At 44.4% G+C, this 17597-nt stretch overlaps 1 protein-coding gene and 1 long non-coding RNA gene across 2 annotated transcripts in view; both read right to left on the reverse strand.

Moving 5' to 3' along the window:
* The window catches only part of LOC142563595 (uncharacterized), a 118473-nt gene extending 112737 nt beyond the window's left edge, over positions 1 to 5736 (reverse strand). The window contains exon 1 of the long non-coding RNA XR_012824349.1: positions 5703 to 5736. This is a non-coding gene — a long non-coding RNA (uncharacterized LOC142563595). The remainder of the gene's footprint in view (positions 1 to 5702) is intronic.
* A 7404-nt stretch (positions 5737 to 13140) lies between these two features.
* Positions 13141 to 17597, reverse strand: part of LOC142564355 (uncharacterized) — a 53035-nt gene continuing 48578 nt past the window's right edge. The window contains exon 9 of the mRNA XM_075675331.1: positions 13141 to 14699. Within this exon, the coding sequence (XP_075531446.1) occupies positions 14460 to 14699 (240 nt within the window). The 3' untranslated portion in view covers positions 13141 to 14459. The remainder of the gene's footprint in view (positions 14700 to 17597) is intronic.

The following is a 17597-nucleotide window of genomic DNA, read 5'->3' on the forward strand; positions in this document are numbered from 1 at the left end:
AGGCTTAGACTTAGTTAAGGCTTAAGGCTTAGATATATCTGTTCGAAATATGCATTATATATATTAAACGTATTTGGTTGCATATTCTGTTTACCACGACTGCTAACTTAAATTCAGCTGACGTCCCCATCTTTAAAAGTAAGGTAGTAAACATAGCTCATTTTCTTGTAACTTTGGTTATTACTGCGTATTTACAAACGAAGTAAATCTTCGTGCATTCACTTAAGTGCTTCCAGTTTTTCGATGACGACATTGACGTGGCTCAACGTGCTCCATCAAAAGGCAACGCACCTCCACAAGTAGTCGTAAGTTCACATCGAGATCTGTTCGTGGCAAGCTACGGAAGACAGCTAAAAAGCAGCGACTTAATGCAACCATGCTAGTGTTTTAAAACTGGGCCTGGACTGGAAAACTTTATTCTTGTCCTCCAGGACTCGCTTAGCGTGTAGCGGGCGTCCCCCACGTAGGGGCCGACAGGGATACCTGGCAGCCACTTCGCGCACCTGCTGGACGGCCCATTGCTAGTCGGCCGGTAGTGAGTTTCTGATCGACTTCTGCCACTTGTCCGAGGTAGAGTCGGGAAGTACTCTCCCAGATCATGTGTGCGAGTGTCGCCATGTCTCCGCATAAAGGGCACGTGTCGCTGGGTTACGTGTCAGAATAGAAAACGTATAATTTGGCAGGGTTTGGGTACATGTGTGTCTGTAGTAAGTGTAGTGTTAGCGCCTGCGGCTTGTTAAGTTTGGGTTGGGCTGGCAGAAAGATGCGGCGCCCCAGGTAGAAGTGTTGTGTAATTTCACTGTACGTAATGAGCGCATCCCGGTTGTCCTCTCGGGGTCTCGGGTGATGACAGTAGTGGAGGGTCCGCTGCGTGGATGAGACAGCGACTGAGACGAAGGCTCGGTTTTTTCAGTAGGCGGCGGCGTCCAGGAACCTGACGTCGTCCGCTTTCATGTCTATGCGCTGGAGAAGGGCGGTCGCCCGGTCAAGGCTGCTGCCTCTGTTGTGGCCAAGATGTACGTTTCGCGGAATAGGAGCGATCGTGATGAAGTCTGACATCTTGTGGAGAACCGGCGTAAACTTCGGTGTATCCCTTGTAGTCGAGGAGAATAAGCTGAGCTCGCGCAGAATGTGGCGGCCCGCCTTGGTGTTCATGAGGCCGGTCCCCTGCGTTCGGACCTCAGGCTCAGCGATCTCTTCTAGCATGTTGTACAGGACGAGCTCGAGGAGTTTCTATGTCGAAGTAGAGATCGAAAGGCCGAGGGCCCGTTTCACTACCTTTGGAACAAGGGCGTTCAGTTATTGCATGCAGCGCTTTTACATGTGTGCATGGCAGCGACGAGGGTGAAGTGACAGAACAACCGCGTCTACGAGACGTAGCAGGTTGGCTTCTCTGAAGCCGTGTTGACAGCTAGCCACTCTGCGTACGAGTGATATAGCGTTCTCCGTCTTGGTCGTGAGCTTTTGCACCGTGTCAGTGTTGATTCCGCGGGATTCAATGATCATGAGGGTGATGTTGCGTTGGGCCGGCGGTTTTTCATCTTCTGGGCTTGGCGCCCCAGCGTTTGGGTAAATACAGCAACAGTCACAACTTGGTGGACTTGGTGGGTCTTCGAGATAGGACTCGGCGGTTTAGACCGCCTCCTGCAGGGTGAATTTGATGAAGCAATCCGAATGTGCAGAACAGTGGTCCTGTGTTCGTAAATTGGCGCCTGTGTCCAGGAAACAAAATTTTGCTTTGGAAAGCAAGCCAGCAAAAACGCGAGAAAAGCTGGAAATTGGCATGGCTGTCCGAGAGAACGATACTAGTGCGGAAGCCTTAGAACTTAAGGCTGGTGCACCTAACTTGCGAAGAAGACTTAGTGAAAATACTTTAAGCATCTTTTTTAAGGGTACTTCATAGTCTTTAATTTACAATGGCTTACGGAAAAGCTTCGGCTGACAATATTTGTATCAACAAGAATGTTACAGTATTTCATTGCAACATTCGCAGTATTGTAAGAAATCTAGGTTTGCTTTCGGCCTTCATGCCCCAACACCTGCATTCATTTAAAGTCATTGCAACAACAGAGACGTGGTGAAGAATAAAAAAGAAACTATATCACCATTCTAGGTTTCAGCACTATCCAATGCAAGCGAATCGCGCTCTCGAGAGGGTGGCGTCACTCTTTTTCTAAAAGACAATAGCTCATTTTCTACGGTCCCAGAGGCCAGGTATGGTTGCACTGATATTGCGTCGCTTTTTATTCCGCTAGAGTGTGATGTTATAATTGGAGCCGTCTATTGCCCTCTGAGCGGCAGTACCACTGTATTTCTTGATAAGCTGGAAAATATGTTTTGCATCGTGTCAAAAAACTGACATCAGCCACTGCTTATCGAAGGTTATATAAATACAAACGCAGTAAGTATTAATAACCACGACTATACCTATTTACTGCAATCCTACTACTTCATTAACCTCATCATGTCACCTATGCCTATAGCTAGTACATCTCTGTATTTAATAAATCACACTTTAGCTAATCTGGACACCGGGATAGTAGGAGGCTTGGAGGTGTTTACTCAATCCCAATTAGCGATCAGCTTCCAATATTTTTTTTTGCTTTAGATTTCCCTGTTAGTCCTAAGCCCTAAATATCTAATGTTATAGCTAAAGTACTTGAGAAGATATTAAGGAAGGAGGTCCTTTCGATAGGCTTCAATCACATATACAACGAGGATATTGACACCGGGCTAACAAACTTTATTACAGATTTTAAAATCAATATAGCGAAAAGTAAACGCAAGGTATTAAAATGCCGACATGATAAACCTGTGCAGATTAGATACTTAAAGCACTTAAAACCAAAAAATATTGGTATTAAATAGTGGCAACTTAACAAATCCAATGACAACTATTTGCAACAATTCATAACATAGCGGAATAAATTTTTCACTATGATTACATCGCGTAAAAGTGATTATTACACACAGGTAATTGCAGATTCTCACAAAAAAATATGTGGGAGAATAAAAAAGAAGCATCCACTTTCTTTCCATCGAAGCCGAATGGGAGGAGGCCGCCAGATGCATGGTACCCCGAAAGCAAGTCCATGCTATACGTAGGGCCCAGGAAAGGGCGGAGCGTCACGGCTTCTGCCCTCTACGAGGGCGCGGCCAGCGGGGTCAACGGCCTCCAGTTAGGGGGTCCTGACAGTAGTTCCTCAGGATCAATTAAAGTTCGCCGTCCGTCCGTCCGTCCGTCCGTCCGTCCGTCCGTCCGTCCGTCTGTCTGTCTGTCTGTCTGTCTGTCTGTCTGTCTGTCTGTCTGTCTGTCTGTCCGTCTGTCCGTCCGTCCGTACGTCCGTCCGTCCGTCCGTCCGTCCGTCTGTCCGTCCGTGTATGGAAACGCAAACAAATCGCCCTTCCCGTCGCTATTCACAAAGACATTGCAGAAAAATTCAATACAAATTTTCGGGTATCGGCCCGTCCTTCGCTGCGAAGTTTAATGGTTGTGAGCGTATAACCTTTTCTCTGAGTCCTGCTCCTAAAAGTTTTGCTATGTATGCCACTGAGCTTGAGGACGTCATGGCGACAGCCGATAAAATGTCAACATCTAAAGCCCTTGGAATAGACGGTATTACTGTTCGCCTGATCAGAAAGAACATAGATATTTGAAGGTCGGTGTTATGTCACCAGCTTAACCATTCTTTGAACTGCTTAAGTTATCCATCCCTGCTAAAAACTGCTAAGGTTGTCCCTATATTCAAACATGATGATCTCACTAACCCCTGTAACTAGAGACTAATTTCCGCCTTCGGTATTGTTAACACAATTTTTGAAAATATTGTTGCCAGTGAATTTCGCAATAAAGAAGCATAAAATTACGTGTCAGCAACAACATGGGTTGCGTTCAAATTATTCTACTTTGTCAGCAGTGTTAACGCTTACTCGAATAATTAACGCTACTTAGCGGAATAATATGTTTGTTGGAGTCATTTTCTTGGATCTAAAGAAAAGCATTCCACACGGTTGACGCCGCTATATTTCTTAATAAAATAAACATTATGGTTTCCGTGGAACCACATTTATTCTTCTTACCAGTTACCTTCACAACAGTGTACAAGTAGTCAGCATGAACAACCTTACTTCTTCACCGAAGAATGGTAGCATCGGAGTCTCGCAAAGTGCAGTCCTCGGGCCAATGTTATTTTCTTTAAATATTAATGACCTACCAATAATATTAAGATCAGGTAAAGTCCTTATGTATGCCGACGACAGTTGCATTGTGGTTACTGCGGGCAATGTTTATGATTTAGAAACTGAAGCAGACGAGGAGTCCAAGAAGGCCTATGAATGTCTTTCAATGAACAGACTTACACTGTATGTTAGCAAGACTAAATATATTGCATTTCGCACGCGCAGCAGCTCCTTGCTCCCTAAATGTTTTTAGTAATAATAAACGGTATGTCATTGGACGAAGTAAGTTCATTTAAATACCTCGGTGTGTGATTTGACAACAACCTGCACTGGCACTGGCAAGAGCACTTAAGAGGAAGCTTTAGCTACGGCCCAACTCCGACGTGGATTATTCAAATACAGGTGAACGCAAAAACGTTTTTATGAGACAACCTCTGAACCAATTTTAATAAAATTTGTTGCATTTCAAAGAGAAAGGTAAATTCTAGTGACTGTTGGAAGCGGAATTTTGATTTCCGCTTCCAGCAGTCACTAGAATTTAACTTTCTTTCTCATATGCTACAAATTTAATTAAGATCGGTCCGGTAGCTACCTCAGAAAAACATTTTTGCTTTTTACATGTATTTTAATAGGCTGCGTCGGAGTTGGGCACGAGCTAGAGCTATCTCTTATGCACAGCCAGCACAAAGCTATCGGGATGCTGCGCATTCTCACAAGCATGGCGTCGTTTATATCTGTTTGTCAAACGCGTACCTGCAAATGATATAAAAGCTGTTATTTTGGCTTTTGTTACATTTAATTATACATTCCAAGAATTTTTGAAGTGAAAATAATACGTGTGCGTATATGTTCTCATTCCTGTAATGTAAATATGCTGTAACTATAATGCATAATGCTTGTACCAGTATTTGCTTTGCGGTTACTGTTTATTTCGACCCGCAACAAGCCTTTGGCTATGGGTCCAACCAGTTTTGGAAACTCTGTATATTCTACGTCTGCATACTAAATTGAATTGAAATTGAACAATCCGGCTTAGCACCATCTTGTCCGCCGGTGAAAATCATTTTTGTCGTGGCGTTAGAAAGTGCCTGGGCTCAGTCTTTCGTAATGAATTACTTGGCGAATTTAGAATTTACTATCCAGTGTCGCAGGTTTCCAGCGATTAGTTACATAGCTAACATTTACAATCTCGTGTTATAGATTTGCTTACCATAGACTTCAATAGGAAAGAACTTGAGAACGTTCAAAAGTAGGAGGAAACCTGAAAAGTTGAGTGGGTAACACTAACACACTCTCCCAAGAAGACATCATAAACAGCTGGCGAGATTGCTACTGTGTTGTAGTCACCGCGGTAGAAGAATATGTGAATGAAAAGACGTGTACACATGCCTTTTCATGCGCCTGTTCTTCTGAAATATATGCAATGCATATGTTTTTCAGAGTGTGGCGGACTATAACTTTCACCTCTTCTATTAGTGAAATCAGCAGTAACAGAACTTGAATAGAGAAGTGTTCATGCTCACCATCAATCTGAGTAGTAAACGTTCCGTTATCATGAAGCGTCAGCTCTTCACTGGAAAAGATAATGTGTTTACCATAGGGTATATTCTCAAAACATTATTTTTGTTTCTACTGTGCAAAGTTTTGCGACTGTGCGAATAAAATCAGGCGTGATATAGCAGCAACGTACTTAAATCTGACACGTACACGCACACATAAAAATAAAATTCACAGTGTGCGTGTACGAGTCATATTTAAGTGCGTTGCTTCAATATCATGCCTCACCAACAAGCTCATCAGTATCTATTAGGCAAAAACCGACGGACAGTTTTTCCTTGTGAACTGAAACTGGCAATCGTTATTGCAAAAAAAAATCGCAGTTTCCTGCCACGAAGGCATGCGGCTCAGACTTCTCCTAAGTTCATCCCACTCGGGTTTCGGTGGTTCTCCTTCGTTTAGCTGGCTGGATATAGATGAAATTCATTAACCTTGGACTGGAGCTGACGAAATTAGGAGCGTCGACCTTTCGCATCACCTGAAACGATTATGAACTCCTTCGATGACGGGGTACGAGTCTTGTATTGGGGTAAATAGTCTGGCTTATCAATAACTGGTCGTTCAATAGATATGAGAACCTATATTACTGGCTATTTATAGCCTTGAGTATATATATATATATATATATATATATATATATATATATATATATATAGATATCAGAGAGAGAGTCGAAATGTCATGCACAAAGATTTTAAAAAGGAGTAGTTGCGTTACTCCTCGAAGCAAAACTCTGCCTCCGCCTCTGTTTCTTGAAGCTACTGGTTTGTCTCTTCATAATTTGTGCTGATCGTTGATGCCGTTGGTCTTCCGCCACACTTCCATGACTGATACATCTTTGCGGCCTTCTTTTTGCTGCCATTTGTTGCTCCCAAGGCAAGTATCACGTTGGCCATTTGCATAATAGAGAAAGACATGGCGACTGGGACGAAACAAAACGTACCTTTAAACCGTTGCCAGGACGTTGTAAATTCGCGTTTGTGGTGATATCTCTTGTGGCCAAAAACAAAAACAAAATGACTATCCGTACTCATGATCTGATCTACGATAACAGCTATCACAACTTGTTTCCAACTAACACCAAACGCGATATGCACTAGCTTTTCTTCGAGTAGCGCAATTGATTGCTCTTTTTTAAATCTTGGTTAATGACATCTTGGTATATATACAAGATTTTATGCTCTAGCTATATATATGTATTTATATATCTTGACGTAATGGCTCTGCGAAAACCCGCAAGGCGGAGTGAAGTAATTAACAAAGGGAAAATGAGACATCGAACCAATCCCAACAATTGCTGCAGCGAAACCCATGCGAGTTCCTCAAAAGAAAGGTCCAGTAGTTGAAGAAAAAAAAGTCTTCAACTTCGAGCCCTTTCTTTCGAAAAACCCGTAAGGGCTTCTATTGTCGCAATTGCTACGATGGGGTGGGTTTCTCATTTTTCCACTTCTTTGTATATAGCTATCTAGAGCATAAATTAATTAATTAGTGTTTTATGGCGCAAGGGCTACAACGGCCAAAGAGCGCCAGCAACGATGTTTAGTAGTGCGGTAGAATGTTATAAACATGTCAGTGGGTATACTAGGTTGCAATGTCTGTGATGTACTGCGGTGGCTGTAAAGACCTAGGAATTAAAATCATAAGGCTTGCATTTCTTGGGAGAATTTAAGACGATTATGTCGGATTGCGGGTAGCGTAGGGAAGATGAGTTTAAAAGCGGTAAGATATATTCTTCAAAAAATTCACATCATTAAGATAACTTAACAGCCGGTCGAGGGGGAACATCGGCTCAGCCGATAGGAAAAATGCAGGATGCATAGGTAAATTCGTGCGGTAAAGTTCAGGAAAGTATTTTTTTTTTTGCGTGGCTTCCATGCCAGGGCATTGTGTAAGAACATGGATGACTGTGAGTTGATTTCCGCATCTAATGCAGACCGGTGGATCAGTACCGGTTAGCAAGTATGAGTGTGTTGCATGTGTGTGTCCTATCCTCAGTCTCGACATGATTACTTCCTCCTGTCTATGCCGGTGTACAGGTGTTTAGGTAATGTAGGGCTGGATGATGTGAAGTTTGTTATTATTTTCTTTGTCCCATGCTTTTTGCCATGCGCGACGCAGTATTCCTCGAACGACAGGTTTCATATCTGTATATGGAACATAACTTACGTCTATTTGGGGCCTTAGACCTGCTAATGCCGCATTTGCGTCTGCCGCTTCGTTACCAGATATACCTGTATGGCCAGGTACCCAGCAGATTATAATATGTAGCCCTATCTTGTAGGCTAAGGCTAAGCTGCTGATGAGAGTGTTTATCACCGGATTCTTTCTTTGTTTTTCAAGGTGTGTTGACCGGACCACACTTAAGGCATCTGTGTATATTATCGATTGATTGATCTGTTTTGTTATTTCTTTAACTGCGAGGAGTATAGCGTGAGCTTCAGCAGTGAAGATACTTGTGTATTTGTTTAATCTTAAATGGGCTACAAAATCTGGACCGATTGCAGCACATGATGTTGTTTCAGCAGTTTTTGAAGCATCAGTGTAAAATTCTGGACACTTGTACTTACTGTGTAGTGATAAGAAGTGTTGTTTTATAGCTTCTTGGGGTGTATGCTTTTTGTTTGTTTCAGTGAACGAGAAGTCACAATGCATGGTGACTGATTCCCATGGTGCTACTAACTCGTTAGTGTTATGCAGGTGAGCGTCCGACAGCAATATGTTGTTTTCTTGAGATAGCGACAGTGCTTTCAATAGAAATGGCTTTGCTAATGATGGCCGCTTTGTAAAGAGGGTTTGCGTTTCTGTGCTCTTCAACATTTGGTAACACGGGTGTTCTCGGTTGGAACTAATCTTAAGTGCGTACATAAAACTACAATACTAACGTTGTCGGTCTAGGTTCCACTGATTAGCTTCTACGTGCAAACTTGGAACAGGGCTAGTACGGAATGCACCTAGGGCTAGTCGCTTGCCAAGGTTATGTACAGGATCCAGAATTTTTAAAACAGAACGTGAAGCTGATTGGTAAACAATGTTCCCGCAATCGATACGTGTTCTAATCAAACTGTTATACAGCGAGAGCAAGCATTTCTTGTCAGTTCCCCACGACTGGTGCGAAAGAATTTTGAGGATATTCATAGTTTTTAAGCATTTCATTTTTATGTTTTTTATATGTTGCACAAACGAGAGCTTATCATCCAATATAACGCCAAGAAATTTCTGCTCCTTTTTTACACTAAGCACATACCCCTTCATCGTAATATTCGGTTCAGGATGTATGCCTCTTTCCCGAGAAAATAACACGCATGTCGTCTTTTCTTCATTAAAGCGAAAGCCATTCTTGTCAGCCCATTTTGAAAGCCTGTTCACTCCCAGCTGAATCTGCCCCTCGCATATGGACAGATTGCATGATTTAAAGCTTATCTGTATATCATCTACATAGACTGAGTAGGATATAAATGATGAGAGTGTTTTTTGTAGTGTGTTCATTTTAACTAAGAATAGTGTGCAGCTGAGCACTCCTCCTTGTGGTACACCGTTTTCTTGCACAAAGACTCTCGACACTGCAGTTCCCACCCTAACTCTGTACTTTCGTTCGGACAGGTAGCTTTTTATTATGTTAAACATGTTGCCTGACACGCCATACGACGCGAGGTCTTGCAATATGCCGTACCTCCAGGCAGTGTCATAAGCGTTTTCGAGATGAAAAAATACTGATAGACAGTATTGCTTATGAACAAATGCGTCTCGTATATAACTCTCAAGTAGTGCTAGGTTATCTGTTGTGCACCTTCCTGATCTAAAACCGGCTTGGTGGGGATCCAGAATTCCATTGTATTCTAAAAAGTACATTAATCGGCGGTTTGTCATTTTTTCAAACACTTTACATACACAGCTTGTTAGAGCGATAGGCCTGTAGCTCTGTACACAGGAGGGGTCTTTTCCATGCTTTAATATTGGTACTACTATAGCTTCCTTCCAACAAGACGGCAATCGACCACTGCAGAATATTTTATTGAACAGGTATAAGAGGCATTCAAGTGTTTCCTCAGGTAGGTGCATGACCATCTCATAATTGATACTATCTAATCCTGGCGCAGAGTTTTTGCAGTTGCGCAAAGCTATTTTTAATTCTTGCATCCTGAACGGGCAATTGTACCCATCGCTATGGGATTTTCGGAAGGAGAACGGTATTGACTCAACTAATTTTTTATATGTTAGGAATGCTTTTGTGTAATTCGCGCAACTCGATATGTGCTCAAAGTGTTCTCCCAAAGAATCTGCTTGCCCTTCTAATGTAGTAGCACTGTCATTTACCACGGGCAAGTGTAGTGTGGTATTCCCCTTCAACCTTCGAACACTACTGTACACTTTCTGGCTATCTTTGTATGAGTTTATTGAGCCGATATAATTTCTCCAACTAGCTCTCTTGGCTTCCCAACGAATACGTCTTCCATTTGCCTTTGCACGTTTGAAATTTATAAGGTTTTCTTCTGTTGGGTATTTGGAAAACGTACGCCATGCTTTGTTTTGTTCTTTTCGTGCTTGCTTGCACTCTTCATTCCACCAGGGCTTAGGGTTCACTATTTTACCAGAGGTTTGTGGTATCGATTGTTTCGCGGCATGAATAATGTGTTCAGTTATATAGGCGGTCATTTCTTCAATGTCAAGCTGCCTTATGGATTCAAGGGATATACATGCGCGTTCTTTGAATTCTGCCCAGTTTGCAGAAATTAGCTTCCATTTTTTGGATTCACAGGTGGGTCATACGTCTGTATCGCCTCTAAGAGAACTGGAAAATGGTCGCTTCCAAGGGAGTCTGTGAGAGCTCTCCATTCAAACAATGGCAGAAGTGTTGCAGAACCAACCGCCAGATCTATTGAGGAGTAGGTGTTATGGGCAGTGCTATAATAAGTCGGGAACTTTTTGTTAAACTGGGTTGCTGCAGAGGATAGAAGGAATATTTCAATTACGAGGCCTCTTCCATCACAGCGTGAGTCCCCCCAGAGTCCACTGTGAGCATTAAAATCACCAACCACAATATACGGCTCAGGAAGCTGGTCTATTAGATTTTCAAACTCATTAATGTCGATCCGCTTGTCTGGTGGAATGTACAAAGAGCATACAGTAACAAGCCTATTAAGCAAAATAGCTCGTATGGCTACTGCCTCATAAGGCGTGTTAAGTTGGAGATTTTGGCATGCAACAGTCTTTGATATTATTATTGCCACGCCACCTGATGCGGCATGTCCATCATCACGATCTTTACGGAAAATTCCAAACTGAGTTAGAAAGTTCGAGTCACTTGATTTTAAGTGTGTCTCCTGGACACAGAACACTCTAGGCTTATACGTAGATAACAATTCTTTGATGTCATCTAGGTTATGCAAAAGCCCTCTGGGCATTCCATTGCAATACCTGAACATCCATTATGACAAAGGTGTTTTTGGGAGCGTTCGGTGTAGAGTGATATTATTTTGGTTTTGGCGGAACTATTCGAGGGTTTTTTTCTTTTTTACGTCCCTCAAGCAAGCTGCGCTTGTCTTTTGGTGCCGCTGGCACCGATGTACTTGCGTCAACCTCCATCTCATTCTCAGAGGTGGTGGAGGCGGGGTCACGAGGCTCTGGGAGACGTGTCTCGGGCCTCGGTTTTTGCACAATAATGCAGCCCTGCGAAAGCAAGGTCTGCGAGTTGAAGGATTTGGCAGCACTGGGTGCTGCCTCTGTGGGGGCAGAAGTCCCCCGTGGTTCACTGCGTGTGACCAGGGCGGGCTCTTTAGGCCGTTGTGAGAGGGCCCCCTGCCTCGTCACAGCGGCGAAACTTTCGTTGCGAGGCAATGTAAGTCGCTTTCGCGCTTCAGAGAAGGTAATGTTTTCATTGATCCTAAGGGCAATAATTTCTTTCTCTTTTTTCCAGATTAGGCATGACCGTGAGAATGCAGGATGATCCCCTTCACAGTTCATGCAGTGTGATACAGCATTACAATTATCAGACGGATGATCGTTAGAACTGCATTTGGCACACGTTAGTTTTCCTCTGCATGTCTGAGAGCTGTGCCCGAACCTCTGGCACTTGAAACAAGGTCTAGGATTGGGGATATAAGGCCTCACACGGATTTTCACATAGCCTGCTTCGACTGAGTCTGGTAGTGTGGTGGAGCCGAATGTTAGGATTACATGTTTTGTGGGAATTTCGGAGTCATTCCGACGGATCATGATTCTTTGAACTTTGGTCACATTCTGCTCTGCAAAACCTTCAAGCAATTCTTCTTCACTAAGATCAAGCATGTCTTCATCAGAGATTACCCCACGAACACTGTTCATCGAGTGGTGCGCCGTGACAGTTACTGCTATGTCACCAAATAATTTGAGGTCTGAAAGCTTTTTAAGTTGCTCTTTGTCTTTCAGTTCCAGAAGGATGCCGCCACTAGCCATCCTTGTAGCTTTGAAACCTGGGCCTAATGTGTCTCTTAGGGACTTCGAAACTTTGAAAGGAGATAGTTTTCTGGCTGTTATATTGCCGTCACTGTGGATTATATGGTACTTTGTGTAGTTGTCATAGTTTTTGAAGAAAAATCGAGTGGTTGCTTCGTTGCGCCCCCTTTTTAGAGGACGATCAGTTTGGGAAATGAAAGGAGTAGCCATAAAAAGTATTTGTCTTCGGCAGCAGCGCCAGCCGCCCACCACCGAGCCCAACATGGGGACGCCACAAGGCTTGTATCTCAAGACTTGCGCACGCCAGCTGTACGCCACCACTATAACCGTACATGGTGTAACTAAGGCTGGTTAGCCACACAAGGTTAACCCTCGCCGCCAGGAAATTAGAGTGGAAAAAAAAGATAAGAAAAGAAGTGGAGAGAAAGAAAGGTGCAGAAGAAAGATTATAGATGGAGAGGGGGACAGGAAAGGGCGACCGCCGATTTCCCCCCGGTGGGTCATTCCGGGGGTGCCGTCCACGTGAAGCAGAAGCCAAAGAGGCGTTTTGCCTCCGCCGGGGGCCTTAAAGGTCCGAACACCCGGCATCGGCTCAACCTCCAGGATCCCCCTTTCCCCGGACACGGCTAAGCCGCGCACGGCTACACGCGGGAGGGTCCAACCCTCGTGTGCTCGGGTACGTGGTGTCGCAACACACCAAACAGCTGCTGACGCAGGCGCCCCTGCGGGGATCTAGAGCATAAAATCTTGCTGACCCATGCCATTAAAAAGGTATCTACTCAAGCCAACATCTTTTGCAAGAGGAAAGGAGCACAACTATTTCACAAACGAATTACATTATATGACTTGTTCGTTAGAAATTTTATGATAGATGATTAGTAAGTGAAATGGAAAGGTATTGGATCGAATTCTAGTTTCATGTTGGCAGATTTAGCAATGTCTAAGTAGAGTTATGTGAAATTGTTTATTTACTTGAAACGAACACGGTACCAAGAAAAGCCACTCGCAGTGTAACTCCTCGCTCACGTAGTATGTTGCCGTAAAACCAAGCTTCGCTATATTATGAGATGTAGCCACCTGTCTCGCCCCTGCTGCGGAAGTGACCGTGCGTTCAAGAGGGAAGTAGCGTAAAGCACAAAGCGCAATCAACTTCGTCGAAAATGGAAGTGCGATGGCAGCTTCATTTTGCGCCACCCTTCTAGGTAACACAGGAGTTGTGCCTAAGGACATCTATCGCGTTGCCGCTTGCGTAATCAGGTAAATTTTACAAATAATTTGACGCCAGTTATTTGGCAGATATTGCCTTCTTGGTACTTGGAACTGCACTTTTTATAACGCATCCCTTCAATTTTTTTTCTTCTTAGCATGAGCTGTAAGGTTCGTAATATTATAGTACTACGTCCTGTGCCGCTTGTGTGAGCATTACGTACACAAAAGTTTAGTATTAGTGAACTACAGTAGGCGCTGAACACCGGCATCCTATGTTGACGTGTGCTAAATATGCCTTCGGCACAAACTCGTTTATTATTTCATATACTTCGTAATATTTCTGCAAGGGATCAAGAACCATAGGTGATTCCTCCTTGCACTTCGTGTAAGTTAAGATAACCTGGAGTTCACGTGATCTCTGTGGTCGCTAATTAGAGCAATCAGTCGAACAAAAAAATGAAATTTTTTATAAAACATTGACGAAGGAGGATACATTGGCAGATTTGGAGGGTATCATTGTCACGCTTTACCGTTAGGTGCGAAGACGTATAGTAGAGAATCACAAGGTCCCTAGATGCTTAACATAATTGCCAAAGCAAAGTGCAGCTTCGATCAGGCGGCCTGGCAAACCATTGTAACTGACAAAGACGCAGTAGGGTTCTCGCCAGACTACACAAGTTGCAAAGATAGGCAATTTTCTTTGAAACATGGCTCTACGGCCTATACCAAAGCTCACGTACTTTATTGGAAAGATTTGATCTAATGGATGATCCCTATGGTTTAGCTCTGTAGAAGTGTAGCTAGGTCAAGTAAACTTATTAGTATGTTGCTGTTCCGAATTCTGTGAGGCATAAGAAGGAAGGTAATCACTTGAATGCCTACACAGTTCCCCTGGAAAAGCAGCGGGAAGGCGGAAGATGGAAATTGGTACGATGAGAAAACGCGAACAAGGTGAAAGTGGGAGCCTACGTTTCAACAAATACACAAGAGAAGCCCACTTGTCGAAACGTTGGCTCGCGCTATCACCTAGTTCTCGTGCTTAATAATTAACCTGCAATTCTGACGAAAGTAGCACAGGTTAATTATTGGAGAAAGGAAACTCTCCGAATATGATAAAAAATACATGACTGTCTTTCTAGAAAAAGCACATACTTCGTCAAGTGGAGAACAATGTCGCAACCTTCAGTAGCACATCTGTTGGCATAATCTGCCGTCATGTTTATAGTCTCTACAGCATCAAAGCCGCAGACGGTGGTGTTCTTGCCATACTTGAGTGTATCCGTAGATATACCGCAAACTCTTTTGGCATAAAGAAGGGCGTCCTAGAATGATAGAAAATTGGTGCATGTTAGTTTAAAAAAAGACATGTGACGCAGTCATAACTTTTCAGTAATAAACTACACTCTCCGCATTCGCAATCGTGCTAAAAAGGTACTGTCCGTGGAGTAGCATATATGAATGTGAACGTTCTCTTTGAGGCATTATAGTGCGAGAGAAGCATAACTGAATAAAATTAATTCCAGAGACATTGAGTTATCTCTACGTATACCAATTCGAAAGCATTGCGGCCACTGCAGCAGAAGCGCGGCATCCGGTGGCGCCACTGGCGGAGTCACATGACTCGAGCTACCATGTCACGAGGGGTGCCGTAAAGTGACCAACGGCGTTCGCCACAACGTGTTAAAATTAAATTATGGGGTTGTACGTGCCAAAACCACCTTCTGATTATGAGGCACGCCGTAGTGGAGGACTCCGGAGATTTAGACCACCTGGGGCTCTTTAACATGCACCTAAATCTAAGTACACGGGTGTTTTCGCATTTCGCCCCCATTGAAATGCGGCCGCCGTGGCCGGGAATCGATCCCACGACCTCGTGCTCACAAGCCCAACACCATAGCCACTGAGCAACCACGGCGGGTGCCACAACGCGTGCACAATGCAATGTCGTAGCTTTGGTTCCAAGACTCCTACCAGAGGCCGTGGGTTCGTGTGCCTTTATTAGCTCAACCTTCATTATATTGTGTGTTCATTAACTTTGCCTTAATTAGCACCAAGGGTCGTGGTTTCGGCTCCCACCCAAGGTCGTGGATTCGTGCGCTTTACTTAAATCTTCCCTAATTACCTGTCTTCGCCTTGAGAAACACGAAAGGTCGTGGGTTTCCGTGCCTTACGTAACTTGTAGCGCCCTCCCTTGGGCGGTGCCTCGAACCCGGATTTCGTATCTTGAGGCCCGCATCGATGAGCTCGCCACCTCAATTACCGGACTCCGGAGACCCCCCCACTGGGGAACCGTCCGCCTCGTCTCGGTCACCGCGCTCTTCCGTGCACACGTCAAGCTGGGTACCACCGGCGTTTCCTACGCCGAGCCACGAAGTGCATACCTCCCGGTTCGAGGCCGGGAAGCGGCCGCCGAGATCACTGACGGCGGCGCGTGGTCGTTCTCGCTTGTCGCTCCAGCCGCCTTTTTGTGGTAACCGAGAAGTTCTCCGGGCAAAACTACAATGCTCGGTAGTAGAGCTGGCTATGGCAGTTCTATGCGTATGCCACACTTATTTACGTTGACGCTGCTACCAGTCCAGCCACAAGCATTCCTACAACGCCTCATGGACTGTGTTAAAAAGCTCCGTCCTACTGCGCCCCGTCGTTCCCGCCCCAATACAATCATCCTGCAACGTGATGCCGTCCGTCCACCGCTAGCTCCGGCCTACGAGGGACGAATGTCACATTGCGCATGCCCAATTCTGTTGATTCTGTGGTTTGAGATAGAGGCGGAGCATGTATATGCTTACTGAAAGAATAAAGACACTTTGGTTGTTAGTCAGCACTGTTGTCTCTGTCCCTTCAGTCGTCCTGTCGTTTAGCGCTGTTTTATTGCTCGTAATCATAAACCGACCAGCCCAACTGCGTACTCTTCTGCAATTCAAGTCCTTCACCGCATCTCGAAAACCGCCACCTTACTACAGAACGGCCATGAAGAAACAGTCAGCTTAGACCGCCTTACGCCGGCTTACGTGGAGAACGCGATGGAAAGCCTTGCATCGCCGCCTGACCTCACGCTTGAGTCTCATAGCCGGCCCTCAGTCCTGTTTCAACTTACAGACTAGGCGGGGATCCCTGCACCGCCCTCCCTTGAACGGTGCCTAGAACCCGGATAGCACGCGCCTGCATAAGATGAAAAGACAGGCGGCACCTGGCCGGGGCACGCGAAGCCACGGCTCGTGGTTCCTCTTCGGCGTCGATTCAGGTCAGCTGTCTTTCGGCTTCCTTGCTGAGGCATAAGCTTACAAATTCTAGCCTAATTACCGTTGTCCTAATTAACTTCGCCTTAATTAACATAAAAGGTCGTGGGTGCGACTCCGACCCGAGGTCGTGGGTTGGTGAGCCTTACTTACCTCTCCCTCTCCCTTAGCTGTCTTAACTAACTTCGCCTTAACATCAAAGGTCGTGAGCTCGACTTCCACGCAACGTCATGGCTTTGTGTGCCTTGATTAACTTTACCTTAATTGACGGTGTCTTGATTAGCTTCGTCTTAATTAACACCAAATGTCGTGGATTGGACTCCCACCAAAGGTCGGGGCTGCGACTCCTCAACCGATGTGAGTTCTGTGCCTTAGTTCACTATATCCTAATTGTGCCCTAATTAACTTCACTTTCATTAACATCAAAGGTTATGAGTTTGAGAGCCTTGATTAACTCCATGCTAATTGCGTGCGCCTTATTTACCACAAGAAGTTGTGGTTTTGTCAAAGAGGTCAAGGGTTCGTAGCCTTTGTACCACGGGGTTTGTACCACAGTGTGCTCACGGGGACAACACCGGATTTTCGGCATGAGGAGTTATTGATTGTTTTGGCACTAATAATGAACGACGACGACCATTCCCACACCTAACCAGACCTCTATACTATAGTGAACTAGTGTTGTACAGTCGAAAGGGAATTACCCGTTCAGATATGTAAGGTAACCCGAATGTTTTGAAACTCCTAATGCCCCTGGAAAAGATGCCTTAAAATTGTTCTCATTGAATATGTCAAATTTTACATGTATTTTTGTATTGAAATTGGGTGAAATCTCTCTTGGCCTCTTTACGTTAAACACATAAGTAGTAATGCTAATAATTCGTTACCTAGAAGTGCAATACGTCCGGCTGCATGCTTCGAAACTTTACACACAGACACCCTCCGTTTTCCAAGCTTACGAACACACAGACTTCATACGACAAA

The sequence above is a fragment of the Dermacentor variabilis genome, chromosome 11 (genome assembly GCF_050947875.1).
Source record: "Dermacentor variabilis isolate Ectoservices chromosome 11, ASM5094787v1, whole genome shotgun sequence".
NCBI classification, from domain to species: Eukaryota; Metazoa; Arthropoda; class Arachnida; order Ixodida; family Ixodidae; genus Dermacentor; species Dermacentor variabilis.